This window comes from Stylophora pistillata, chromosome 8, assembly GCF_964205215.1.
Source record: "Stylophora pistillata chromosome 8, jaStyPist1.2, whole genome shotgun sequence".
In the NCBI taxonomy this organism is placed as follows: domain Eukaryota; kingdom Metazoa; phylum Cnidaria; class Anthozoa; order Scleractinia; family Pocilloporidae; genus Stylophora; species Stylophora pistillata.
The window spans coordinates 29,555,172-29,582,227 of NC_142526.1; the positions used below are offsets into that span (position 1 = coordinate 29,555,172).

A 27,056-nucleotide genomic window follows, 5' to 3' on the forward strand; every position below is an offset into this window, starting at 1 on the left:
AAATTTTGTTAGCGTGATTGTAAAGTTGTAAATACTCGTAACTATCAGATGTTAATCATGAGATTCAGATATTCGTGTTTTTTTGCATTGATCTATCTCGAGACCATTCATCTTCGACACCTCTCATGATAATGATGTGATATGCTTAAATCACAGCAATCTGTCGATATCGCATGATAGATATAGTTTGGCTTCAAGTGAGTACACCAGTTTCTCGTATGTAGCATCCTTGACACTCACAGGAATAAGCGTAAACATAGTTAGCCGAACAAGCCTTTTTGCCCTTTTTTTTTGGGGGGGGGGGGGAGGCCAACAGAGGAGTGGGGTGAGTTAAGCTTCAAAAGATGGGCGCCAAACAAACGGCGCCTGCGGGCCTGCACGCACGCAATTGTTTTGTCTATTTCGCCTACAGACCCTCATATCACTTGCCGTGATTGGTTAACGGAGGGTCTCAATTGGGGAGTAGCTCTGTCAGTTGACGGTAATTTTTTTTTTCATTGCGTTCAAGAACTATCTTTGATCAGAAGCACCTGAAGTGAGACCTGGAATCTCTTGAAACCGTTGAGAGTTGATATTTCGCATGTTGTTATCACAGTTGACGCTAAAACTGCCCCTTTGAACCGTGAAATTATGAGCCTTTTTTGCGGCAAGCTATTAGCACTCTTGAGACACTCTTATCCTGCTAGCTTTGCTGCACGCTAGTAGTGTTGTAGGAGCTCTGAGCATGCTGGGTAGCCACAAGAGGAATGGGAAGGAGAATTTGCATATATGGACCACCATTGCATTCATGTTGATGTAACACACACAAAGCTGCCAGTCACGATGGTAACACTGCCCTCGCATGACCTTCTTTGCTCGTGGTGTTATTGAAGTCTGCACAGGAGAGCGGCGAGAGAAAGAGAAAATAGAGGATCCTTGGGGCTTCGCGCCACCACCCCTTGCGTTCTTGAAGAAACATATACAAAACCGCCAACCACGATGGTTACTCTACCCCTCCTCCCCTGCATAAGCTGTTTTACTGGTGGTATTATGGGAAGTCTAAGTCGGGGAGCAGCTAGAAGAATGGGAAGAAGAAAGTCCCGCGAGGCTTGACAGCACCGCCGCTTGTGTCCTTGTGAAACACACACAAAACCGCCAGCCACGACGATGACACTACTTACCCCCCCCCCCCGCTCTTGCATAATCTGCTTTACTAGTGGTATCATGGGAAGTCTGAGTAGGTAGCAGCGAGGGGAATGGGAAGAAGAAGGTCCCGCGAGGCTTGTGCCCTGATGAAACTCGCACAAAACAGCCCACCACGGCGATCACACTGCCCCCGCACAACCTGCTTTGCTTATACCGGAAGTTTAAGCAGGGAAGTAGCGATAAGAATTGCCGGAAAAGGAAAGTCTTCCGAGGCTTAACACCACCACCGCTTCTGTCTTGATGAAACACACGAAACTGCCAGCTGCAATGGCTACACTGTCCCTGCATTACCCACTTTGTAATGATGTGATGGCTACACTGTTCCTGCATCACCCACTTTGTAGTGATGTGGGAGGTCTAAGCAGGAGAACAGCGAGCAGAATCGCCTCAAGGGCTTCGTGCCGTCGCAGCCATCGTTTTGATGAAACACGCGGCAAAAACCACCAGCCACAATGGTTACACTGCCCCCACATGGAAAACACGTGTTCACGGACGCCTCTGCTTTTCGTGTGAAGCAGACTGATTATTCTTGATGAGAAACAAGGGAGACTGAAACACTTGTCATGTTCTGAGAGTTCCGTCACGCAAACGAAGGAAACTTCATTACCATTCAACAAGTCATAAGACTTCACGAAATATCACAATAATAGGTGTATTGAACTCTAGGAAAACTGCCAAGTAACGGCACTAAGCGGATAACAATTTGAAAATTCTGAAATATTTCGAGCGAAGACCTCTCTGAAAATATCTGTATATTAATCAATGTATTGTAATCAACTTGCGTGTCGATCGGCGGGAAACTCAGCTTGGCGTGGAATATCTATATTCAACACTTACAGTCAGTTTGACGTTTGACACTGACTCGCTCATAAGGTCGAAAGATGACTATTTCCTTGTAATTTTCAATGCTGTTAGATTTGTTCTCGAACCGAAATTGTTAGTTACATTTTTCCAAATGGTTACGTATTTCAGACTCGCACGTGAGTCTGATGCATTTTAAATGAATAGAACGCCTCGTGGAATTTTCAAGATGTTACTGCAGCTGATAGCCATGCGTGACCTTTGAAACAATGCAAGTATCAATGACGACTGTAAAGAGACGAGCGTACCGCAGAAAGTAAAAGCGAACAGGAACAGTTTCTCTACCCTACATTTACATGAAGTTGTTCTAATATTTCATCCAGTTGTGTGTTCTGTCGATCGACCAAGACTTATGAAACAACAGGGTCGCCTATACGCGGAAAATAATCCGCAACTTAGACTAATGGCTGCTACAGACATCAGACGCCAACTCATATAACGTTATGGCACATTTTTATAAACTGTGGCTTGTGTGTAAACAGCCCTTATGTTTGTCTTTGATACACCTTTACAAAAACCATTTTTTCAGACCAAGCTTCAAGTTAGAAAATCAGAATACGTTTATATGTACCACTCACTGCTTCATCAGACGCAGTTGGCGCATAGTATCAACTTTCCTTAAAAAAAAAACAAAACAAAAGAAAAATATTTTGTATTCAGGGTCTGAGGGATAAAAGTTCTATTTTAAAAATATTTCAAAACACCCTTTCAATAAAAGTGCTGCCTCTGGCAAGTGCCAGCAAAAAAGGTCAAATTTACCATAGTAACTCGACAGGCGTAAACAACATTGACTCCCGCCAAAACACACCTCATGTTTGTCACATTTGCGAGCACATGAAATAGAACGTAATACTTAGAATCTTCCCTCTCGACTGCAGCTGACCGACATTTTTTCGTTTTCTTTGAGTTTAGAAGCTGAAGTGACACACCGACTGCACACTTGTATTCCGCTTTCTATCTTAGTAGAAAACGTACTTTGTCACTATGTCTGAGAGTAGAGAACGAGATAATCCGTTTGTGCTGTTCAGTCCAAGTTCTACTTTGTTTACTAATTTGATTGACAAGGTAGAAGTTCCTTTTGTCCTGATCCTGTTTTGATTGGGTCTTGCGACGAAGAGACCCTTATGGCAGATGTTAAGCAATCTAATTGGTTAAATCATTATTCGCGCGCAAATCGTGGGTTTGAAAGCTCTCTTGGCGCTTCAAACCCTAACACATCAACAAGTTACGTAGCAAGTAAGTGCACATTCAACTCTTTTCGTCTCTGATTTTTTTGTTCCTTTTATCGGCAGGATCCCACCTCAGCAGCCTTATCCTATTTTTGTTTTTCTACCTGGCTCTCTGGGTTTAAGATCACTGTCATTTCTAGTGAGTAAATTTGCGTAGAAGAATGTTTAAGGCACGCGAATGCTAAATTTTGGCGCCAAAATGATTCGGCTAAAAAATTAGGTTTTCAAGGCAACCTAGCTAAAAATGTTTTCTCTGAATTGAAACGATAAACGACCTTTGCTTTGCACATAATCGAGAGCCTTTTATCCTTCTTAGTTTGATCTAGTGACGTTCAAAGATTTCGATCGCTTATTCGATAATGGATAGTCCGCCAACCAAACCAAACCTCGAAGACAGCGGATGTGCTCTCCTGGATGGCAACTTGGAAGGCGAGAATACAATGGTACGTCGTTTTAACTCACAATTTCACTCTATATCGCAACTGATACTTCACTTCATACTTGTTTATATCTTTAGAGCACGTGGTGTTCCCTCGTGTCATTAACATAGCTCCTTTCACCTGGCTCAAGATCAGTTTCTAGACGAGTATCTGTGTGCCATAATAATCACTGTATTTTTGAGGATTTTTGAACGGTATTTCTACTTTTCCGATCGCTATTGAAGCCTTTTTATCGTTTGAATGAATGCGTAGTACTGTTGTTATGCCGTGACGTCACTCGGTTGCGGAGGCTAATTAGCGCGGTAGCTGTCGGCTGAGTCGATCGAACCACGTGTTGGATCGGGGTGAATGCTGGAGAAGTTAGAAGTGAATTTTGTTGTAATTTATCGATCCAGCAAACATGACTTCGGTAAGTGTGTATAGATGGTGCTTTTGGCATCCGATCTTTAATTAATTGATGCTCCAGCAAAGCGTGAAAATTGTGTAGTGGACTTTATCATATGAGTAAGAATTGAATAATGTCCTTTGTAGGGGTTTTTATCGAATTTTATTCTAGTTTTCATTTCTTGACCGGTCTCATTCCTAAAGCAAGTTAAACAGTATTGTTTCAGTGACTTTTAGTAAGTGAGATCGAAATATTCTTCCCCAAACTTGAACGTTTTACTCTGCGAAGTCCCGCTCGCCTGCATTCCTTAGATTATTCCATGACATGTAAATAAGTGGCAGGGTATTCTGCAGTTACTCCGTTTTGCTCTTTTTCATTCGTGCGGTTAGAAATGTTATGAATGGTTTAGTCTTTAATAATCTCTGCAGTTTTCGGTCTTTCATCGTACCCTAACAATTTGGTAATTTGCGCAATAATATACGTGCACAGGAGCGTGAGTAGCTAATGCTGTTAGCTTGGCTCATTCGCGAAAGAATGGTTAGCGATCTTGTCTACGAGAGTTCTTTATGAAAGATTTCCGTATAACTCCTTACCAATAAAAAACAAAGCCGTAGTCCTAAAGGAAATCTGTTGTTTTGCCTCTACTTTCCTTTATCCAAGAATTGAATGCATAATGAAGTATGGGGTTATACGGAGATCTTGCTGTTCTTTTTGCTGGATATCTAGAATATTTGATAGCAAATTACGAAACAAACAAGAAAATGTTCAAAATATTTTGTTATAGGGTGGTTCACGAAGACCACACTAATTCAATTGCCTGTTCATCGTGAACTGGTCAGCAGATCTTAGAAATTTGGTTTGGTTAAGTCTAGTTGGACTTGAAGTAGAATTTGAACTAAGATAGTTTCCGCCGGATGAAATTTTTACAATCTGCGAACAACAAATCACACGAAGCAAATTAATTAATCATGCAAATTGGTTATCAGTGACACTGTATCATAAGAATCTTACTGGAAATAAGACTGGAGAAGACCTCTTTAGACTTTGAAAATGTGAATTAATTTGCGTCTTCCTCGTTAAAGGAAACTATTACATGGAAGATTATGCAAAGAGACTTCAACCAACACTAGCCTTAAAGGATTATGGTTGTGGTTACTGATGCTTGACCTTAAAAAAAAGTATAAGCTACTAGTTTCCAATAGATTACAAAGTTTGGATTTGATTTGGACTTTGAGTGAAATTCCTAGATGAATTTCCATGCAGATAAATTATCTCTTTGCATGATTATTGCAAATAAATAATTTTGAGTGGTTTGATGACCTCTACTGATATCACCCTTATTTGTTGACCCTTTTTGACTTTGAGAATTTTTTCTCTTGTTTTGAATCTTAAATGGTTTTTCTTAAGCTGCTGTAGTACCAGAAAACAATTGTTGCAAGGATTGAATTTTTTTTTTCATTGATTAGATTTGTTCCACTGACAACTTGTATAGACAGGTTACTACAGCAACAAAGTTGCAATTGTTTCTAGAGTTAGTTTCTTAAAGGATCCCTTCCAACCACAATACCCTGCGCGCCCAAACAGAAAAAATAATGAAGAAATAACTAGTCAAATAGAAAGAACAATAAATTTGGAATGCGATTGAGGAAATTCAAGACCTCAGTGAGGCAAATGTACTCGGATGAACGAGGATTTCTTTCCACTTCACGACTTGTCCAATACCGGATGGCAGAGAAAATGGCGGATTTCACATATCGCGCGCGCAATGTATTGTGGTTGGAAGGGATCCTTTAATGTGTGCCCCAAAAGCTCATTTTTTTCCTTTGTTGACTGAGTTATTGAAGTGCACAAATATAGCATCTTAGCTAATAGAAAGCCTTACAGCTTACAAAGTGTTCTTTTAGTTAACACTCCATCAAAAGCCATGGGGTGTTTATTCAAGTTTTTTTTCATTTTAAACTAGAGGAAATTGAGGACTACTTCATTTTGGGATGGGGCACTAAGAATTCAAGGAAACTGGCCCGACTGGTCACTAAGCACTAGAGTTAATTTTTAGCCCTGTGGTAACAAGGTCCATATCTACATGGCTGCTAGTGGTGTTAATCTTATTTTATGTTATTTCATTTAAATGATTCAAATTATGTTTTTTGCTCTAACTGAAGCTTGATCATTTGGAGATGTCTGGAATGGACGAGTCCAAATCAAGTTTAAAGGATGAAAGTCCAGTCCAGGAGAAGAGGGGATTTCATGCTTTCATTGCCAGATGGGAAGAATCACCAGAGAGGAACAAGTTTTATGAAATTTGGGAAAAACACAGCTTGTCAATTATCCTGGTTTGTGTAACAGTGGCTTTACTTGTCTACAGCATTGCTGCCATTGCTCATAGTGGATTTGACAAAGCTAAGCCATTGTTTGGACTCACCATGTTTCTGTGGTTTTGCATGACATACATGGTTATAAGTAACCATTGTGGAGCAGAAATCTATCAAGTGGTTTTGAAGCCAATTGCTGAGGCATTCAGCAGCCGATGGCGTTATTTGAAATGGTGAGTAGAAATTGTTCTTCGGCACAAGTTTCTAACTATGGAAAGAAGGATTTGTTAGGCAAATTTTTTTCCATGTAATAAGAAGTGAGGTGAAGTTTTAATACCTTTCATGAAGCTTTGTGACTGCAAGTAAAATTACATGTGTAGCTGTAGGGGTTATCTGTTGTGGATTGTAAACCTTATTTACGGTGGCCAACAACTGTTATGGCAATAACAAATACCTTCCAGCAAAACCAAAATTGTCACGGCAAAACCAAAAAGCTCACAGCAAAACCAAAAAACCCACCGCAAAATCAAAATGCTCACGGCAAAACCAAAAAGCTCATGGCAAAACCAGAAGCTCACGGCAAAATCAAAAGCTCATGGCAAAACCAAAGAGCCCGCAGAAAAATCAAGATGTTCATGGCAAAACCTAAAAGTTCATGGCAAAACCAAAAAGCTCACGAAAAAACCAAAAAACTTATGGCAAAACCAAAATGCTTACATGCTCACAGCAAAACCAAGGCTAGATCCATGGGTCCTGGACACTAATTGTGCGCGCAAAGGCCACTGGAGGGGTGTTAAAAAAACGAAGACCTAAGACCCCCTAAAATCGAATCCTTCGAAATATAAAGTCAAATTGTAACCAAAACAGGTCTAATCTGTCAAATTATCTCCTGTCCGATCCTTTCCACCGAGTTTTAGGTCAAATTTAACGGTAAATTTAGGGGTCTTAGTTTTCATAATTTTGAAAACTAATTAAGACCCCTACCAAACCAGTCTGTAAAATGTCTACAAAGTTGAATTATGACTGTGGACATATTAACTCAAGAACCCACAGAAAGCTAATTAATTAAGACCCCTAACTAACTAATTAAGACCCCTACCAAACCAGTCTGTAAAATGCCTTCAAAGTCGAATTACGACTGTGGACATATTAACTCAAGAACCCACAGAAAGCTCATATTTGATCAATTGAGCAAAAACACTGCTGTACTTGCAATATGGGAAAGCACTAACATCGATTTTATCTATTTCCAAACAAAGGAGTTTGTTTGGATATGGATAAAGGTACTCTGACCAGGTACTCCCCAATGTTTGTTTTCCAATTTGTCTGTAGAAAAACGCCATACACTACCTAGGTATAATTGTACCGCACTGAAAGTATGTCTTACCCCAATTGATCTTTAATTTTGTTGTTTATCTTGTAAATCATAAAATTGGCTTTCCATTGGAGATGGATGTGTTTCTACGTGCCTCTGCGATCGGGATTGTGTTACCTGTGACAGTGCTGAATAACTTATGCACATGTGCTAGGTTTTGGTGGATTGCATGTGGACATTAAATTAAGAGCCCACAGAAAGCTCATATTCAATAATAAATCTGGGTAGATTTCCCATGATACTGTAACATCACGAAGCGAAGAAATGTGACAAAAAAAGCAAAGAAAAAAATTATGTCTTCGCAAATGGTTTCACCGTGCAATCCAGCTGTCAAGGAAACTCTCCTAACAAGTCCAAGCTCCAGACAATAAAATTTCCCCGGTGGCAGAATCGGTCACATTTACTGACTTCTTTGTTTTTCCAATTTGTCAGCTAAGATTATTAAATTACAAAAACTAAGACTGTTAAATTTGACCTAAAACTCGGTGGAAAGGATTGGACAGGAGATAATTTGACAGATTAGACCTGTTTTGGTTATAACTTGACTTTACATTTTGACGGATTCAATTTTAGGGGGTCTTAGTTTTTGAAATCTCGAAAACTAAGATGGGTCTTGATTAATAATAATTATAATAATAATAATTATAATAATAATAATTATAATAATAATAATAAACAGTTTTTAATGTGGAGAAACACTTAGCTAGAAGCTAGTTTACAGGTTTTCCACCAAACAACTGAAAAAAATAATTCAAATTGAAAATAACATTATTAAGAATCCCAACTGGCTGAAGGCAAACCAGTTGGCTATATTACAAGTATGGTCAAGGATCTTAGTTTTCGTAACACCCCTCCAACCTCCAACAGCCTTTGCGCACACAATTAGTGTCCAGGACCCACTGATCTGGTTTTGGTTTTGCTGTGTGAGCATTTTGGTTTTGCTGTGCCCTTTTGATTTTGCCGTGAGCTTTTTGGTTTTGCCATGAGCTTTTTGGTTTTGCCATGAACATTTTTGTGTTGCTGTGGGCGTTTTGGTTTTGCCATGGGCTTTTTGGTTTTGCCGTGAGCTTTTTGGTTTTGCTGGGAGGTATTTGTTATTGCCGTGACAGTTGTGGGCCACCGTACTTATTGTACTGATATGCTAACAGCATGAGTTGTAACAGAAAATAGAATGGAAAGATTTATCTTGTTTCAACCTTATTAAGAGCTTGTACATCAATAAGAAGGACAGACAAGATTAAAAGGTATCCTCTCTCAATACCAATGATATATTTTTTTTTACCAGGATTCTTTTGGTTGTTGTGGTGGTCTTACTGGGAGTATTTTTTGGATTGGACACTGCCAAGAAACCTGAGCGTTTTATTTCCCTTGCTGGATTGGCTTTGAACATCCTCTTCTGCTGGATTTTCTCAAAACACCCAAGAAAGGTAAATTTTTTTTCCCTCTTTGTTTAGTTATTTTTTTAAAAAAAGATAACTATATGTTAGCGTATAGATTGGTGTATTGTGGTGTAGTGTAATCTGATCAGTGCAATTTGGTGTATCTCTAAGCAATCTGATTGGCGCATCTTTTTTTTGGTGTATTTCAACGCAATGTGATTGGCCCAATTTTTTGGTGTATCACAAACCAATCAGATTGTAGTATTTTTCGATGTCGCAACAATCAGAGCGTTCTTGCTAATTTGTGGTTTGACATGTCTTCAAATTTTAGCGAATCAACACATGAGTTGGAGAGAGTGGTTCGCGAATTAAGGAAATGTATCAGTCGTGTTGTGAAAGCGGTGGAGTTATGATCGTTGTACGACTATGCTTATTCTTCCTTCTGAAGGAGACTGAGTGGAACATGTGAAAAATTTTGAATCAAATATTACTTCAGATATTGATAGGAGCAACTTCAGGATATTTCATTGCTATATATGAGTTAGTCAGCAATTCCAATTTTGAATTTCGCTCAAGGAACAAGGTAAGATGACATCTACAAGAGTTGTAAGATCATTTATTCAATGTAATGGCTCATGTCCTTCGTGAGGATTTTATCGCTATGATCTGTCTGGATTTGAAAGGTCGTCAGGGAACTTTTTCTACCGATTAGCGAGTTAAAACGTGCATGTTTTGTGTACCGCTCCTTTACTTGCGACGCACACACCATCAGCTTAAGGCCAACACTAATTTAGCGTTATAGCGTGTTGTTTTGGAAGGGCTAGTTTTGCTGACTCTGGTAAACCTGTGCGAGACATTTGCATAAATCACATTTGATTGATTATCTTTTTTTTTTGCCACATGGTTGCTCTTTTAGCAGCGGTTCCAACGACCACCAAGTTACATTTACTTTCTGCGTCGACTGCCTTGTTACATATCCGTTTCTTTGCTTCTAAAAGTTCTCTAAGAATTATATATTGTTTAAACAATATTTTCCCGTTACAATTGCGTGTTTACTTTTTACTCGCCAGTATGGATTAAACTTTCTTAGATGAAATGCCATTTTCCAGTAAACAACGTAAATTTTATGACATAAATCTACCTCAATGAAAAATATTTCACAAGGGACAGAATTGTACGGTTGGTTAATTTTCCACGCAACTCTCCTAAAATTTGCTTTAAGCTAACCTGGACTTTACCCCATTGCGTGTCAATTTCCTGTAAACAACCTGCATTTTATCATCACGTATTTCGCACACACAGGGCAAAGTCCAGATAGGCAACAACCAATCAAGTAGCCCACCTTATTATCCTTTGAAGAGTGATACTTTCTCTTGGTTCAATCTATTTTCACTTGTTTGAAGAATGGAGACCGGAAAGTATCTTTGTCCAGAGGCTGTAAGAGATCAAATAGAGCTTTACACTGCAAAATTACATGGAAGATTATTTTGAGGCAACCATCTGGTACTGAACAAGAGGCTACACGAAGCCTATATTTGGGCCGGATTTGTGGATCAGCGGATCGAATTGAATTGGTTCGAATTGAGGGCTTTGCTGTTTCAGCAAAATCGCTGTCGAGTGCTTTTTATGGTTTGTTAACATGGAGAGTTATGGAGACTAAGACTTTGGAACAAGTCGATGCCATCCATGACAATTTGGGAAAACTAAAATCGCCAGAGGAAATGCAGGATCACTCATTAAAAATTTGCATTTGAACACGATGATTTTGCTTACAAGGATTTCTCTTGCTTACATCTAATAACAAACCTTTGAAGTTTTTTTTGCCTCAGAACAATATATCACAGAAGGTATTTTATAGACCAAGTTTTTTGACCGATTGAAATTAAAGGTATGTGGCAGTGACTTCCACAAGTTTTTTAAAAGAAAAGAAAAAGAAAAGTATATTTTTTTTGTCCGCAATATTAATTTATGAATGGATTCAATCGCCAATGTTTACGTAAGATGATCATATCAATTAATCGAATTTAAACAATCGGCCAAAACTTTAACTGTTCCCAAGGGTTGTTGTTGTCACCAGTACGTTAACAATAGAAGTGATTCACGGTATTAGGTTTGTACTTAAAATAAATATATTTAAGTGCACTCAAAAGATGAGTATAACCTGTAACAAGCTTATCGTTGATGCGTGCCCAGTACTTCAAATCTGACTGACAATCGATGCCAAAACTCAACCTCGTTCCCAGGCTATGTCCACCACATTGCTTTACGCTGAAAAGTGCGGGCTATTGTGCATTTTCTTGCACAGGAAAAACCAAACGGAATTTCTGATTGTGGCCCTTAATGGTCAGCAGTGCTCGAAACTAACTTTTTGAAATGGTTTTCCCGGGACAAGTAGTAGGAAATTTTCAGTAGTCCTGGAAGGAATCTAACTAGTCCCATATATTGTTTTGAATCATTCACTCAGAAGAATACGCAGTTACATCTATCTTCCAAGGAAAATGATGGACCTGAAATTGTCAGTACCATGATATCTTATCTATCCACAGTAATATAAATAGTTTTGAAATAAAGGATAACTAGAAAATCAACATTGTGAGGTGTTTTCATCTGTCACTGTCCCTTAAACTTTAATCCAAGAAGTTAGGTCGGCGAGCCCTCTGTGATTCTTGCACCCAGTGAATAATGGCTTTCTCAGCAACAAATTCTTCTGGACTGGGACCATTCAGACAAATGTTCATTAAGTGGTCGACTGTGGACACGTCAAGGGAATTTCTGTATTCAGTCTTAAGTCTTGACATACAAGAAAAACCCCTTTCACAACAAGAGGTTGAAACAGCCATGGTAAAGCTTATCTCCACGAGCATAAGCACATGTGAGAACTGTGCATGGTTTACTTTGTATATTTGGTTCCAGAAGACTTGCTTTGTCAGGGTTTCCATGGCCCTGGTATTCAAGGCATGTAGTTTCAAGGATAGCCATTCGTCTTTTGCCTCATCAATATCAAAGTCATTTCTGTTCAGCACATCTCTGTAGTGATTGGCCAGGACCACAACATCCTCCTCACCATACATTCCTAGCTGATCCCTTGTTCTTGGCCATGAATCGTGATCTGTAATCACAGCTGCTGCTTTCAGAACAGGAGAGCAGAAACTCTCAAACCTTTGCTGCACAAATCTCCTTGAATCACTGAGAATATTTTCCCTGTTTCTAGCAAATGTTTCTGTATCATTCTCTGCTCTCTTGAGATTCACATCCTGAAATACTTCTCCATCACCAACTTTTTCTTGGAATGACTGCAAATGCCTACCTCCACGTCTGGCCATGTTATGCAGGGCAAGGTCAACCCTGTCTAGTTCATGTTTCACATCTGATACTGCAACTTCATTTCTCTGGAAGACAAGGGAGACTTTGGATATTTCAAAAGCAATATCCCACAACAAATGCAAGTACTGTAAAAATCTGTAGCTAGTCAGTTTTTTGTAGACATTTTTCGCTCTTCCTTGCATCTCAGCAGATGAATCATTTGCTTCTGCTGTATGAGCAAAGTGTGCAACTATCACCTTGTAGTTTTTCCCAACTAACACTTCAATTGCTCGTAAAAAGTGTGGTACCCATCTGGTCCCATCAGCCTTTGTAGGTTTTCCCACATTGACCTCCATAGCATCTGCAAGCTCCTTCAGTTCTCTTACTGCCTTGGCAGAGTACCTGTAGTGTTTCCAACAGCCAGTAAGCACTTCTTTCACCTGTTTCATGACCTCACATGACTTGACTGTGTCAGCAAAAGCTAGTTCCAATTTATGAGCAACACAGTGGATTCCAATTACATGTGGAACTTGGGCTTGCAACATTGCCACAACACCACCTAGTCTACCTATCATGACTGAAGCACCATCTGTACCGGTAGAAATAAGCTTTTCTTTCCAGTGCTCATCTTTTTTGTCCATCACTGTTTCAATGGCATGAAGAATTCCAGGTGCTTTTGCACTAGGAACCTCTTTCAGTCCCACATAAAATGTTATGGTTTCTGCTGATGGCAAAGCACATCTCACATAAACAATTTCCTCCTCAGTCACACTAAAATCTGTGCTTCCATCCGCCAATACAGACAGAAATCGTGCATTCTTAATAATAGCTGCTTGTTCTTCTTTCATGACCTGGGATATATGCTTACAAAATTCTTTACATCCATGATCATTTCTATATGTTTGTCCTAACACAAGTCCATTTTTAGTTTGAAGAGAACACAAATGAGGAAAACTGGAAAAAGGCATCTTGAGATAGCATACGTAGTAGGCTGTATTAAACAGCTTTTCCATCTTTGCAACAGTATCTTTCTCTAGTCTTAGCAATTCAGCATCGATTGTCCCTTTTCTTGCACCTTTGGTTTTAGCAACTTTAGCATCCACACTCAATACATGTCCAGCAGATCTTTCATGAGATCTTAGCCCGTCCAGCTGAAAATTTTGACTCCCGCAACAAAACGAAGACTGCTTGTTTTTGCTGTTTGGAAAATGTAGGCAATATTGGCAGAACATTTTCCCTGACTCATCATCGTACATCAACCACGCAAATTCCTTTCTCCATGCTTCCTTAAAAGCCCTTTCCTTTTTGGCTTTTTTAGCTTTTGGCTCAGAATCTTCACAGTCTGTTGTTGTTGAAGCTTCTTTATCTTTGCTTGTACTTTGCTTTGTATTTTGCTCTGTTCCTCTGAAATAGCCAAGCAAAGAAAAACAACGGCGAGCGGCCATGATGCGAATCAATTTCCCGCCATGCTGCTATCTACTGCGCATGCTAGGAAGTCTTTGCTCGAACCAGTTCCTCTCCATTTTCAAAATGGCGTCACGGCATGCCCCTTTGCACGTTCGTAAATAAAGACAAAGCACACATTTAATGGATGTTTTTATTGACTTAAAATTCGTAAAATACAAAGCAGATAAAAACAAGAAACTGCCTACTCGTCCAAAGGTAAGAGTAATCGTAATTCTCACTCGTCCAATGGTACATTTTACTCGTTTTTGACGAGCGAACGACCGTTAGTTTCGAGCACTGGTCAGAATAATAACTAGGACTTTGTCTCTGACGAAGTAACAGCAATAAGCACAATTTTAACCTACGAGCAGGTTGTTGTTTGGTCTCGTCATGCAACTTGGAGAGAGAGAGAGAGAGAGAGCGAACGAGCGCATTGCGTGACAAGTTCAAATTAGGGCTGTGGAGAGGACTGCAGGAAGCGTTGTACCAATGCAGTTTCTTTTGCCAACAATTATACAGACACCAGCATCAGTTGTATAGTATCCCATTTTGTCGAGTTCTTGGGTTCGGTAATATTGCGATAGAGAGTTATACTCAGGACGCAGAACTCTACTCATGCACAAGTCTTTATTCAACTCAACTATATATTACATGTGATTACATTCCAGATGAACAGGTCACATATGTACAACATGTATACATACAGCTTAAGAATATTAATTAGCTAAGGTAAATGATTAACTGAAAAATTGAAATACGCTAATAACCCAACCTTAGATCTTTACTTAAATGGCGGCCGCTTAGAAGAAGCCAAGGATGAAAAACTCTTAGGCGTCAAGATTGACAAGCACATTAGCTGGCACAACCACATCGAATACTTGATTAGGAAGCTGAACTCTAGAATTTATCTGTTAAAAAGAGCGATCGGCTACCTTGACCTCCACCGCAGAAAATTGTTATTTAATGCGCTTATCAAGCCTGTCTTTGAATATTGCTGTTCGGTTTGGGGTAACGCCCCTAATGACCAATTGTTCAGAATACTTAAAGTGCAGAAATGTTGTAGTAGGTTAATATTAGATGCTAGTTTTCACAATAACTCGGTTCAAATGTTCAAGAAATTGTGCATGATGTTCAAAATTGTGAACGGAGAGTGTCCGCATTATTTTACAAGCTATAGAACTTATGTAAAAAACACTCATTCTTCTAATACGCGAGCTTCTTTCCATGATCATCTCGCCGTGCCGAAATGTCGCTCCAACGCAGGCCTTCGAACATTTCATGCGAGTGCCACTTACTTATGGAACCGTCTGGACGACAAATTTAAAACTGATAGATGAAAGCAATTTTAAGAAACTTTTAGTGAACAATGTTTTACAAAGTAATTCAGATCGTGAACATTTCACTATCTCTAGAACGTTTTGAATATATTTATGTGCATGCTGTTCTTGATAATCTAGTTTTTACAATTCTTTTTAATACAGCCCACAATGTAAACTACTGGGTTACCAGTAATTGTGTTAGCTACTAAATTTTATTTATTTATTTAACTAAAACACTACACATTTCAACCTACGTATCGAAAAAAATAACTCCTGCATGCGTAGCATGCCTATGTCTAGTATTCTGTGGCTGAACATCCACTTTTAATAATCATTTGGTAAAAATACAAATCCTCAAATCAGTAATTATTTGATGTTAAATTGAGAACAGGTGAGTTTCACCCTGAGGGTGGTAGGCATGGGGGAAGCATGGCTGTTCTGGGTCAGGCAATGTTTAGGGGAAAAAAATTCTCTGAGCTTCACGAAACTTATGGCTGTGGCAACCATTAGGGATAGCCTAATTATACTTATTTCCCAAGTCATGGAAGATATATCTGTTTTTATTTTTGACACAGCATTTGCATGAAAACTTGAATATTTGGCATTCATGTTATTTTCAAAACTTAACTTGTTCAAAACCTGAAAGAGTTAGGGCATTAGTGAGTGGGAGGAGTGAGAAAAACAGAAATTCTTTACGTCTCTTTTGGTTTCCTTACTTACCCAATTAATACAGCGCGGGAAAACAGAAGGGGGATGACAGTTGGTAAACTTATAGAAATGTGTACAAATTGTTTTTCAACTATCTTCTCTTCATTATTAGGTTAAATGGCGACCAGTGATCTGGGGACTTGCTTTACAGTTTGTGTTTGGCCTTCTAATTCTTCGCACTAAATTTGGCTTTGAGGCTTTCAAGGGTGTAGGAAATCAAGTGACAGCATTTTTGGATTACACTAGTGTTGGGGCTGCGTTTGTGTTTGGAACTGGCTACAGAGAACATTTCTTTGCCTTCCAGGTACATATTCATTTGCTTTGTAGTAGATTGCATTCAGCTGTTTGCTGAGTGGCTTAATGGTGTGAGTTTCTTCTTTGATAACTGGTTGCTTCATTGAAGAGCATACATCAGTTAAACCTTTACCTCCTACTTCTCAACTACACTACACCAGCATTATCTTATGGAGGCCAAGTGTAACACTGAACTTTGTGACTCAAAGGAAAAAGAAAGTTAGAAAGATTGTAAATTGCGTGTTTTAGGCCGAAGTTCTTATTTGAAGACTTTGTGGCTTAAATGCTACCACTACCAGCTGGTAACACTTTCTTTTTCTGTTTTAAAGGATTCTGGTGATAGATAACAGACTGGAAATAAATTGTAGTTTTGTTTTTTACCTGAGGTAAAGACAGCCTGATACATTGATCTGTGAAGGTTAATTTCATTTATTCTTTGAATCGACAGGTGCTTCCAATCATTATTTTCTTCAGTTCAGTCATTTCACTGTGTTACTACATTGGCATCATGCAAGTGGTAATCAAGAAAATTGCATGGCTTATGCAGATAACAATGAAGACAAGTGGTGTAGAGAGTTTAAATGCTGCTGGTAATATCTTTATTGGACAGGTATTGTATTTTAACTCTCTAGTTCTTGAATCTGATTGATACATTGTAGTTTACTCTTCATTTGAGATCTGAAATATTTTTCTTTGGGCAGATAAGAAGGTTCGTTAGAAAATGAACTAAGAGGGTGAGGGTTCCCTCTGTTGGAATTGGCTTTATGCTCATTTTTGTGTTTTTTTTTTTTGTTGTTCTATTCAGACTGAAGCTCCCCTTATGATTAGACCATTCCTTGAACATGTGACAATGTCTGAGCTTCATGCAATAATGACAGGGGGATTTGCTACCATCGCTGGAAGTGTATTAGCAGCTTACATTGAATATGGTGTATCAGCCTCTCATTTGCTGAGTGCATCGGTGATGTCTGCACCAGCTGCCCTAGCCATTTCAAAGCTTATGTATCCTGAAACAGAGATTCCTGAGACTCTCAACGAGGAAAATATTGAACTCCCTAAAGGGTGAGCTATTTTAATAATATTTGTGTAATGATCAGGGTTTGTACAGGTCATGGAAAACCTGGAAAGTCATGGAATTTTAAAATTTCAATATTCCAGGCCTGGATAGTCATGAAATTTAGGCGTGGGTCATGGAAAGTCATGGAAAATCAATATGCTCTCTATGAGTGAAAGGCAGTAATACCCAAAGTTGAAAAGTAAACTGACGAGTCCAAAAATCAGATTTAATTTCATTAGAAATAAACGGAAGCACGTATTGAGAGAATGTTTGCAAACATAAATTGTTTTTTTAACGTTACTGTCTGAGAACAATACCATTAGTTATTGCTTACCTTAGGTCATGGAATCTTTCAAAAGGTCAAGGAATTTTAACAGGTCAAAAGTGTATGAACCCTGATGATGCCTTTACATCATTGTAAATTATGTAAATGATGAAATTGATTTAACCAGACTGTGATACAAAGTAAATGGCACAATGTCATGCTTCCACGCTGAAACAAAAACTCATTTGCAACAGCTGTCATGTTTTTCAAAGTAGATGATGAAATACACTGGTTGCCGACTCATTTAGATTGTCAGCATCTTTTGAAGCAAACTATGAAACTTTGTGTCAGAGACTAGTGGTTTCTTCATAATCCTCTGTATTGGGTTTTTACTGAATTTTCTTCCACTCCTGTTCATGGATCTTGTATCCTCTCTTGTAGAAATGAAAGGAATGTCATTGAAGCAGCTGCCAAAGGTGCCAGTACAGCTATTGCTCTTGTTGCTAACATTGCAGCCAATCTGATTGCTTTCCTTGCCTTTTTGGCATTTTTCAATGGTGTTTTGTCATGGCTTGGATCAATGGTTGGAAAACCGGAACTCAGTTTTGAGGTATTAATTAGATCAGAATTTTCCAGTAGCTTAAAATGATTTAGTTTTATCTTAGCTTTTGTCAATGGTTGGAAATACCAGAAATCAGGTATATTTAGTCAAAGGAACCTATTTGTTTATGCTGTGATCAAAGTCAGAGCAGAATGTTCTTGTTAGTGAATCAGGGTTTGTATGGGTCTTGGAAAACCTGGAAAGTTATGGAATTTGATTTGACATTTTTCCAGGACTGGAAAGTCTTGGAAAAAGACTACAGGTTCTGGATAGTCCTGGAAATTGGCTAAAAATCAAGCAATAAAGTTTTCAGAATTTATGTTATAAGAAATGTGTGTAGACCTTAGAGAGAATTGATTTTGAAATGGGAAATTTGGAGTCCTGGAAAATTCCTTGAAATTTGTTTCTGAAAAAGGGTACAAACCTTGTGAATGTTGTAGAGCCTAGCTATGGCTTTCATCGAGGTTGGGAAGCAAGTACTGAAGGTTTAATCCATTATCTCCCAAGATGTAATTGCCTATTCCCCCGTCTAGCTGCTGCACATTTTCTTATAAGTTGGTTTTGGGAATTGGGTGTTAGATCAAGATATAAACTTATACCTGATAAGTTTAAGTATTCTTGTTACTTGTCTGCCAGATAAGATAATATGAATATCACAGGGAGAAGCTACATTCTAACTACTTCTAGAAGTTTAAGGGTCAATCAGGGTTTGTATAGTCCCTGGATAATGTGCAAGGTCTTTAAAAAAGGACTAAAGGTCCTGGAAAGTCCCTCAAATCTGATTAACACAAGCAATAAAGTTTTCAGAATTTTTGTTTTGTGGAGAAATCAGTGTAGGAAGGCATACATGTGGGTTATAGCATTAAAGCTGTGCAAGTAGAAAATTTTGTAACTCGCCTGAAGATTTGTTTTCTTGTCTTTCAGTATATTTGCTCATATGTACTACGACCAGTTGCCTTTATCATGGGTGTTCCTTGGGAAGATTCAGATGTTGTTGCAGAGCTTCTTGGTATAAAAACCTTCCTAAATGAATTTGTGGCTTATACTCGGCTTGCTACGATTATTGAGAACAGAACAAAAATGACTGGCTTGCGCACCATTTCGGTGAGTAATAACGTATACAGCAAGTTATCTACTGGATGTATTTTAAAGGGGATGATTTTTAATTGTTACAGTATAAAAAAAAAAATTGATGGAAGCTTCCTAATTCAGGCATTTAGATGCAAAAGTGGTATTTCTGTTTTTTTTAAAGTTGTCTTTGTCATATAGTATTTCTTGTTGTATACAAAATATTCTGCTTTGCCTTCTTTTAAAGGAATGCCCACACTTAAAAAAAAAAAAAAAAGACAAGAAAACAATTGTTTAAATGTACTCGTAGATGATGAACTTAACAAACTGAGTGCATGATAATAAACATGGATGTTTTTCAGTGTAGTGTAGACAGCCATGTAGACAGAGCTGCCCAAGAGAAACATGTAGATAGAAGGTAGAATGTTATTCAGGTAGTAAAAACAGCTGATTATAGCAGAGTGTACTGTGCATCTTTCAGGTAAGCTATTATTAATTGTTCTGTAATTCTCAGCATTTGTACATGTGAACCATTATTTTTATTTTAGTGTGTGCATTCCTTCAAGTAAAACTCAGCAAATGTTGCTTTAGTGTAAATACATTAAAGTTATTTATGTTCATGCTTAAGATCAAAGTACTATTTAACACTTACAATCAAGAGTTCCCTCTGAACTTTACAGTCATATCTCCACTTTCAGTCATAAGTGTTTTGTCAAAATTTGATAATTCTTGAATGGTATAAATAGTAATCATAGATTTGGTAATGAATTTTGGCTGGCTTTAGTTGAGCAGGTTCCTGCACCTACAAACCAGCATTTGCATGTTATGGCAACTGTCACCACAAGCTGTCAATGAATGAGAAAAAGGTGGCTGTGTTGTAAACTCAAGCTTGGGGTTGGCAAATGCATGCTTAACTGCATCATTGACATAGTCTCAGTGCACGTTCCATCCATCCCTCTGCTAACTAAATATTCCACTTGATATGAGCTAGTGGCTGTGTTATCAAGTTTGGAGTTGACAAATGACATTTAACTGCATTTTTGGCATAATATCAGTGCATGTGTCTGAAAATGTAAAGAAATAAAATGCTCCAATGCATGTTCCATCTTTCCATCTGCTTGCTAAATATTCTACTTATTATGAACTAATGGCTGGCTTGTGCATGCTGCATGCTTCTTTCCATTGTTCTCACAGTCTTAATACATGCATCCTTGAAAATATAAACAAAAAGAATTTTAAATGGATGTTGCATTCTTGTATCTGCTAATTGAATCTTCCAATTTATTTAATGGACAAAGTAATCTATTCATAAATATTCCTTCCTTAATTTGATCCAATGGTTGTGTTGTAAATTAAAGGTGAAAGTTACCAAATTCACACTCTGCATTTTTGTCACAATCTCATTACATGTGTCCTTGAAAATATAAAGGAAAAAAAATTTAGATGCATGATACTAAGTTAAAATTCTATTTCATATAATACAAAAATTAATCTGTTGATAAACATTCCTTCAGCTCTACTTTGTAATGAGATAAACTACATGTTTTCACTGATGTAACCTCATAAACCCACACTGTATAACAATTGTTTCAACGTTTACATGTTCAGTATGCAAAGTCTGTTAAAACATTAAACATAAAGATTTATGTTTGAACTTGTAATTTATGATATATCCAAACTTTGCTTTGATTTAAATGCTTAACTTAAGTGTTCATAGACTGGCTTTTCTTACAACTTTCCTGACCCTTTTATAATCTTCAGATAACTTTATTTAAAACTTGAAACTTAGAATTTTTGCTAAATGAATCTTTTTGTATGTTTTTTTTTAATCAAACTTTAAAAGATAATCAAAACTTAAGCATATTAAAACTTAATACATAATTGCCCTATAAAATTTCCTTACTTAAAAGTTAAGTCTAAATCATGTAGAATCATATAAACATGGTCTTTCAAAGACTGACAGATTTTCTTTCTCTTTTTAATTTCTAGGATGTGTGAGATATAGGTTAACTTCAGATCCTTTGATAATATATATATATATATTTTTTTTTTTTCACTCTTGCTTTAATTAATTTCTATTTAGACTTAAAGTGTGTAAACTCTACAACTTAATGTTATGTTTGATGCCTATGAAATTTTTGCATTTTAATTTCCAAGAATATTAAACTAAAAATGGAATCATCTGTGTTAATAATATTAATTTTAAGGACAAACCGTCCAAGGTACACTTTTGCCTTTGCAACTGCTAAAATACATGTTCTACTGAATTATTTAAATACGACTGTTACCATACCTCCCCCCCCCCCCCAAAAAAAAATACAATGACAGCAAACTTAGTTTTCTCTCTGTTAAAATTTATATTGCATTTCAAATGGTTAAAACCTTACTTTAAAACACATTTAACCCACTCAATGCTAAGTAAATTAAATTCAATTTTTTCTAAAAAATGAATAACACTTTAAAGATTAATTCATGATATGTTAATACTCTGGAAAAAGAAATTCATAAAGAAAAATTAATGTTATAACCATGTGGTTAGCTTTATCAAAAAACTTAAATAGGATAACTTGGATTTACTGATTTAGAGACTCGAAATTTAGTATAAGCAATAAATAAGCTATTTTCTCATTTATAACTCCTAATTAAATAGATTAACAAAGATAACATTGCATCTTAAACAAAAAACGAAACCCTTACTTTAAATGTTACTTGTTTCTTTGAGTTGAAAACTGCCATTCCCTACTAAAGTCAGAAGGCCAAGTTTAATTATGTAAGAGTGAAAGTTTAGACTTATTGTTAAATGAACTTAAATCCACCATGTGCACTCATTATTAAACAAACATCAACCACTCGTGATCCTCATTATGAAAACTCTTTGTTTCACTAATAACAGCTGAAACATCTTTTAAAAAGATCTAATGTTCTTCCTGAGGATTGTTAATCAATTTACAATTTTGAAAATAACTATGAATAATGTATGGCATCTGAAATTTCTCAAACTGGCAAAATTTACATTTAACAATCATCACATAATGTTCAAGAGAAGACTAACAACCTGTTATTCTATTTTATAACAGTTAGTACTGGAAATGATTAAGAAAGACCTTGTGAAGTGCTCTACTCTTGGAACAGCTTATTCTTAAAATTAACAAATGAAGGTAATATAAATATCTAACATATTAATGCCTTACCCGCTAACTTCCAAGATCTGATTATTAATTTTCTCCACTAATTGCTTTACACTTCGTTGTAACTGAGATAATTATATCACAATATTAACTTCCATCTAATAATATGGTTTTTTGTCATAACCTGTTTGCAAATTGACGTATAGAAATCGTAAAGAGAGTGTGGTTTTCTGCTGGCTGAGGGACGAAAGAAGTGGAAAACGTTTTTCTCACACGCAGCTGGGAGAATGGGTTCGAGTGTGTGGGGGTCTCCAGTTCAGTTGTTTTGTTGCATTCCGCCACTGCATGGTCGGCTTGGCATGGCTCCCAGTTGTGTGTAAGAAAGGAATTTTTTTAGTTTGATTTGAATGTCTTTAATCAGTCTTGACCTTAGTGAACTTAACTCCTTTTTAACTTGAGAATTTATTAACAGTTCTGTTGCTACTGTAACAAAAAGACCTTGTTAAACCCACTTTCACAATAGATTTTGACTGATCGAAATAAAGTGACAGTAGATTTATTAGGTTTGCCTTTTTATGGAAATTAACCCAAAGTAATTTTCATTTGGCATTTCTTTTTCTTTGGAAAGTGCTTGCTTCAATTTTCTTTCATTTGTGAATTGCAGTTGTCTAATTTTTACCTAACTCTGTAGTTTTTAGTTCATTATGTAATAGTTTTCATTTGCTCCAATTCAGTTTTCTTTGGTTTTCAACCTTCGTAACTGATATCGTTTTTCTTTTTTGCATCATTGTTAATATACCTTTCGTTGGCGTTATTTGTTCTATAGATGCTCGTGTTATTATAGATTCAGTTTGTGTTTGCACTCTTAATATAGTTTTCATTCGTGTTAGAATAGTTTACACTCATCTTGGTATAGATTTTATTCGTTTGAGTCTAGTTTTCACTTGTCTTAATATAGTTTTTTTATTCGTGTTAGTGTAGTTTACACTCGTCTTAACACAGCCTTCATAATGTTGGTTTAGTTTGCACTCGTCTTAGCATAGTTTCATTCGTTTTAATTCTAGATTTCACTCGTCTTAACACAGTTTTTATTCAATTTAGCCTAGCCTACACTCGTGTCAATCTGGTTTTCATTCACTTACACCTCCATTTTTATTGAATTCACTACCTCAGCCGTCTCTAGAGTTCTTAATCCTTGTAATACAAACTTTTCATCTTCAGTAAATGTTCTGTTGTCAGCCAGTGGTGGATATCTTCTTCACCTTATTCTCTCCTCTGAGTCGCTACTTCAGGCTTCTCATGCTAATGTCTGTAATCCTTGAAGCACAAACTTGTCATCTCAATTAAATGTTCTATTGTCACTCAGTAATGTGTTTCCTCTTCTCATTTCTCTCTCCTCTTTTCTTAACTTTTCTAAGAGACTCTATCGTCACTCTTACTGGATCACTATTCGAGGTCCACTCGAGAAAAGCGAGGGGCTCTTCTAAGCGAGGTCGCCTTCAAATCTTTTTATGAATAATTCGTGATGTCCACACATTCTGCCCCACGACTAAAGTTTTTGACTCTCGAAACACAAACTTCTCATCATGATTAAAAGTTATATCCTCACCCAGTAATGTCTTCCTTCTTCACAGTCTTCTCTTCCCCTTTTCTTGACTTTTCTAAAAGGCTCCATTATCACTCCTATTGAATCACTACTTTTGGTTTCTCACATTTCTATCGATACTCCTTGAAATACAACCTTCTTAACTCTAGTAACGTTCTCTTTTGCCCACCTCATAATGTGTAACCACCTCACAGTATTCTTCACCTAACTTCCCTACCAGGTTCGCTCAGAGATAATTGCCACGTATGCGTTATGTGGCTTTGCCAACTTCAGCTCGATCGGAATTCAAATTGGAGGTTTGGCTCCATTGGCCCCGTCACGACGACAAGATTTGGCTACAGTTGCCGTGCGTGCACTGGTTGCGGGTACAATTGCTTGCTTCATGACGGCATGCATTGCAGGTGAGATTTGTAACGTATATATTCTGTAATTGCACCTGTCCAAACAGATACGTGCCGAAATCATCACTACCTATGCTCTTTGTGGGTTTGCTAATATGTCATCCGTCGGGGTTGTGCTTGGAGGTCTGGGGCCCATGGCTCCTAGTCGTGTGCCGGACATGTCTAAGATAGCGGTGAGGGCCCTTGTTGCTGGTACTGTTGCATGTTTCATGACTGCTTGTGTAGCAGGTGAGATTTATTAGTTTTTTTTTTTTTTTTCCTTGGATTGGGTAATCGAGAGGGATTAGAACGGCAAGTCGGAACTAAGAGTGAACGTGAAGTGGTGCATTTTCTTTCTTTCTTTTTCAGCCCAACATAGTACACTAAAAAGATTTCTCGTTAAATTGTCAAAACTAACCCGGGACTGCACATGCCTTTCTTCACTAAGCGCTGTTCTTGATCTAGAAAACTCGTTCAACCCCACCAATATGAATGCCAAAACTCAATCCGATTACGACTTGATCATCTGTGTTTAGCTTCGCTTAAACCTTTGACTCCAAAGAGTGACTATCAGCGCTGAATCAAACAACTGAGGTCACGACAATGAAGGAAACCATCATCAACTAAAGAAGCTCTTGGTTGCCAAATAAATTCTCCTCGTCAGCACCTTGGGAATGTATAGAGAACAGTATGGAGAATATGCATACTGATGTTAGGGTGTAAAGGATAATGAATCATTTGGTTTTCGTGATACTTGTTTGACGTTGTGGTTTCTTGACGAATTGATTTCATGAGTAGTCAAACCTGGACAGATCTCTTTTTTTCTTTAGTTACAAATTGTGCATTTAAAATTCACTATTAAATGTTATCAGTGTTGAAACAGTGACATATTTCCCTTTTCCTTCATAATTTCTTCAGGGAGAAGATACGGAAAGGCAACCGTTTTGTGTCAAAATCTACTTATAATGTGTCAGTTGACAATTATGTAATAGGAAAATGCAAAGCGGGGAAAAGGGCAAAATTATGAAATCGCGGAATAATCAAGATAAATTCACCAGTAGTATTTTTCTCCCACTTCCTAATATACGGTAAACCACCTGGGGAAGTTCTGCCACAGTTAAATGGGGTCAGTCAGTCTTTTAATGTTTGTTTGTTTGTTAATCTGTTTAATATGTTTTCTTTCCAGGCGTCCTTTACGATGAGAGTTTGTACGAAGGTGTAGTTCAAATAGCGACGACCGTAGCAGCAAACACAACAACTGCCCCTCCATAAATGACAACGGTGTACAACCTTATTGTAAATAGCTGAGTAAATAACGTAGGGGAAGGGAACCTGATGTTTGGGCATATAGATTTTTTCTTTATCCTACTGCGAGGCCAAAGATCTTCTGCAGTTTTTACTGGGAAACTTATCAACCACCTTACCAAAGTTAATTGTAACGTGGCAATGTGAGCTTGATTTAAGCAATTTTATGTTATCGAGACTTTAACGTTTGAAGAGAATTTTTCTAGGAAGGTAGAAGCATATTAAATTGTTCTGTATCTAGAAACGGAAAACCTCAAATGTTTCTTTCAACACTTAGAAGGTGAATGCTCTACTGCCCTAGCATCTTTCCTAGGGCTTTTACTAATCTGTTTTGCAACTTTCCCCACTGGCTGCCACGAATTTGCTTTTTAAGATTAATATGTCTTTTCTCAAAGCGCTGCCTCCTGCTGATAACGTTGCACATTATTACCGCTTGCTGGATAATGTATCTATGTATTAGGGAGAAGTCACATAAATGTTCATGTGGTTCCCACTAGAAAGCATTAGAGCGCATATGCTCGCTCACGCAGAGTGCGCGGAGGTCTCTTGTCGAATTTATTTTAAACAGGGAAGTATGCTTGTAGGAGGATTTTAGTTTACACTATATTTTTGTGATGCTTCTTCATTGATAGATAGGAAATTTTTCAGGATTTTAAGTAAGTGTGTAAACTATTCGTTGGAATAGAAACAGTTAAATGTGTGATATTCGCTCGCTTTTAATGACGCAGAATTCAAAAGGATTCGTACGAGCTATAACTGAAGGGAAAAATAAAATTCAAACAATTACAAAGTTTACTGTAAACCTCTCATGAGCTTAGGTTTTTTATCCGTTTCTAAATAAATACACTGGATATTTTTTGAAAGAATAGGGTGATATTTTTGCTTAACAAATTGTCAAGAACTTTTACAGCGGGTTAAACCTATTAGCATTCTTAAAATTTAATGAAATGAAATTTCAAATACTCTGATACTTTGAAAATAAAATAGGGAATAGCAAAGATGAGTTTCAAGTTCTATTTATATGGCTTTCTAAAGAAGCGAGCGTCGCTCTAGTCCAGCCCCTGTCGTTGGTGCCTGTGTATGGGCATTTCCAAAGCGAGCGTCACTCCTGATCACTTCCCTGCCGTCAAACGAACCTTTTTTTAATTGAAAATTTTTTTTTTGCGAACATCAAATTTTGCCGGGTTTCTTTATTGTCGATACAAATGCTACGGTGAATTTTTTTCGAAATAAAGTGCAGCACGCTTTGAATAAGGATGCAGCTTGACCCGTCCTAGGAAGATAGGAGACTATGGGCAATCGAACCTTACCAGCTTGAAATCAGTCGTTCTCTTACTATCGCGGGAGTGTAAAACTTGATGCTTTAACTCCGACTATCGCGCTATAGCGTATCCCCCTTAAATCTTCCAA

General features: G+C 37.5%; 2 protein-coding genes across 5 annotated transcripts; one reads left to right on the plus strand and one right to left on the minus strand.

The window, feature by feature from the left end:
• The first annotated feature begins 3,155 nt into the window (after nucleotides 1-3,155).
• LOC111322932 (solute carrier family 28 member 3) lies at nucleotides 3,156-26,644 on the plus strand. Of its 4 annotated transcripts, none has more exons than XM_088731956.1 (11): nucleotides 3,156-3,282; nucleotides 3,592-3,718; nucleotides 6,263-6,645; nucleotides 9,073-9,214; nucleotides 16,055-16,246; nucleotides 16,685-16,846; nucleotides 17,042-17,298; nucleotides 18,000-18,168; nucleotides 19,084-19,263; nucleotides 22,305-22,385; nucleotides 24,182-24,319. In XM_088731956.1, the coding sequence occupies exons 2-10, from the start codon at nucleotides 3,635-3,637 to the stop codon at nucleotides 22,368-22,370; spliced, it is 1,635 nt and encodes a 544-aa protein (XP_088588082.1). In that variant the 5' UTR covers nucleotides 3,156-3,282; nucleotides 3,592-3,634; the 3' UTR covers nucleotides 22,371-22,385; nucleotides 24,182-24,319. The 4 variants fall into 4 exon arrangements, with proteins under 4 accessions (XP_088588082.1, XP_022781914.1, XP_022781906.1 ...); XM_022926179.2 differs by lacking the exons at nucleotides 22,305-22,385; nucleotides 24,182-24,319 and adding exons at nucleotides 24,410-24,590; nucleotides 25,528-26,644 and having other exon boundaries at nucleotides 3,157-3,282; XM_022926171.2 differs by lacking the exon at nucleotides 22,305-22,385 and adding an exon at nucleotides 25,528-26,644 and having other exon boundaries at nucleotides 3,176-3,282; nucleotides 24,182-24,362.
• Nucleotides 11,521-14,156, minus strand: LOC148725778 (zinc finger protein 862-like). Its single transcript, XM_088731955.1, has one exon. It carries the CDS (start codon nucleotides 13,912-13,914, stop codon nucleotides 11,794-11,796), a length of 2,121 nt encoding a protein of 706 aa, XP_088588081.1. The 5' UTR covers nucleotides 13,915-14,156; the 3' UTR covers nucleotides 11,521-11,793.
• Nucleotides 26,645-27,056: the final 412 nt, after the last annotated feature.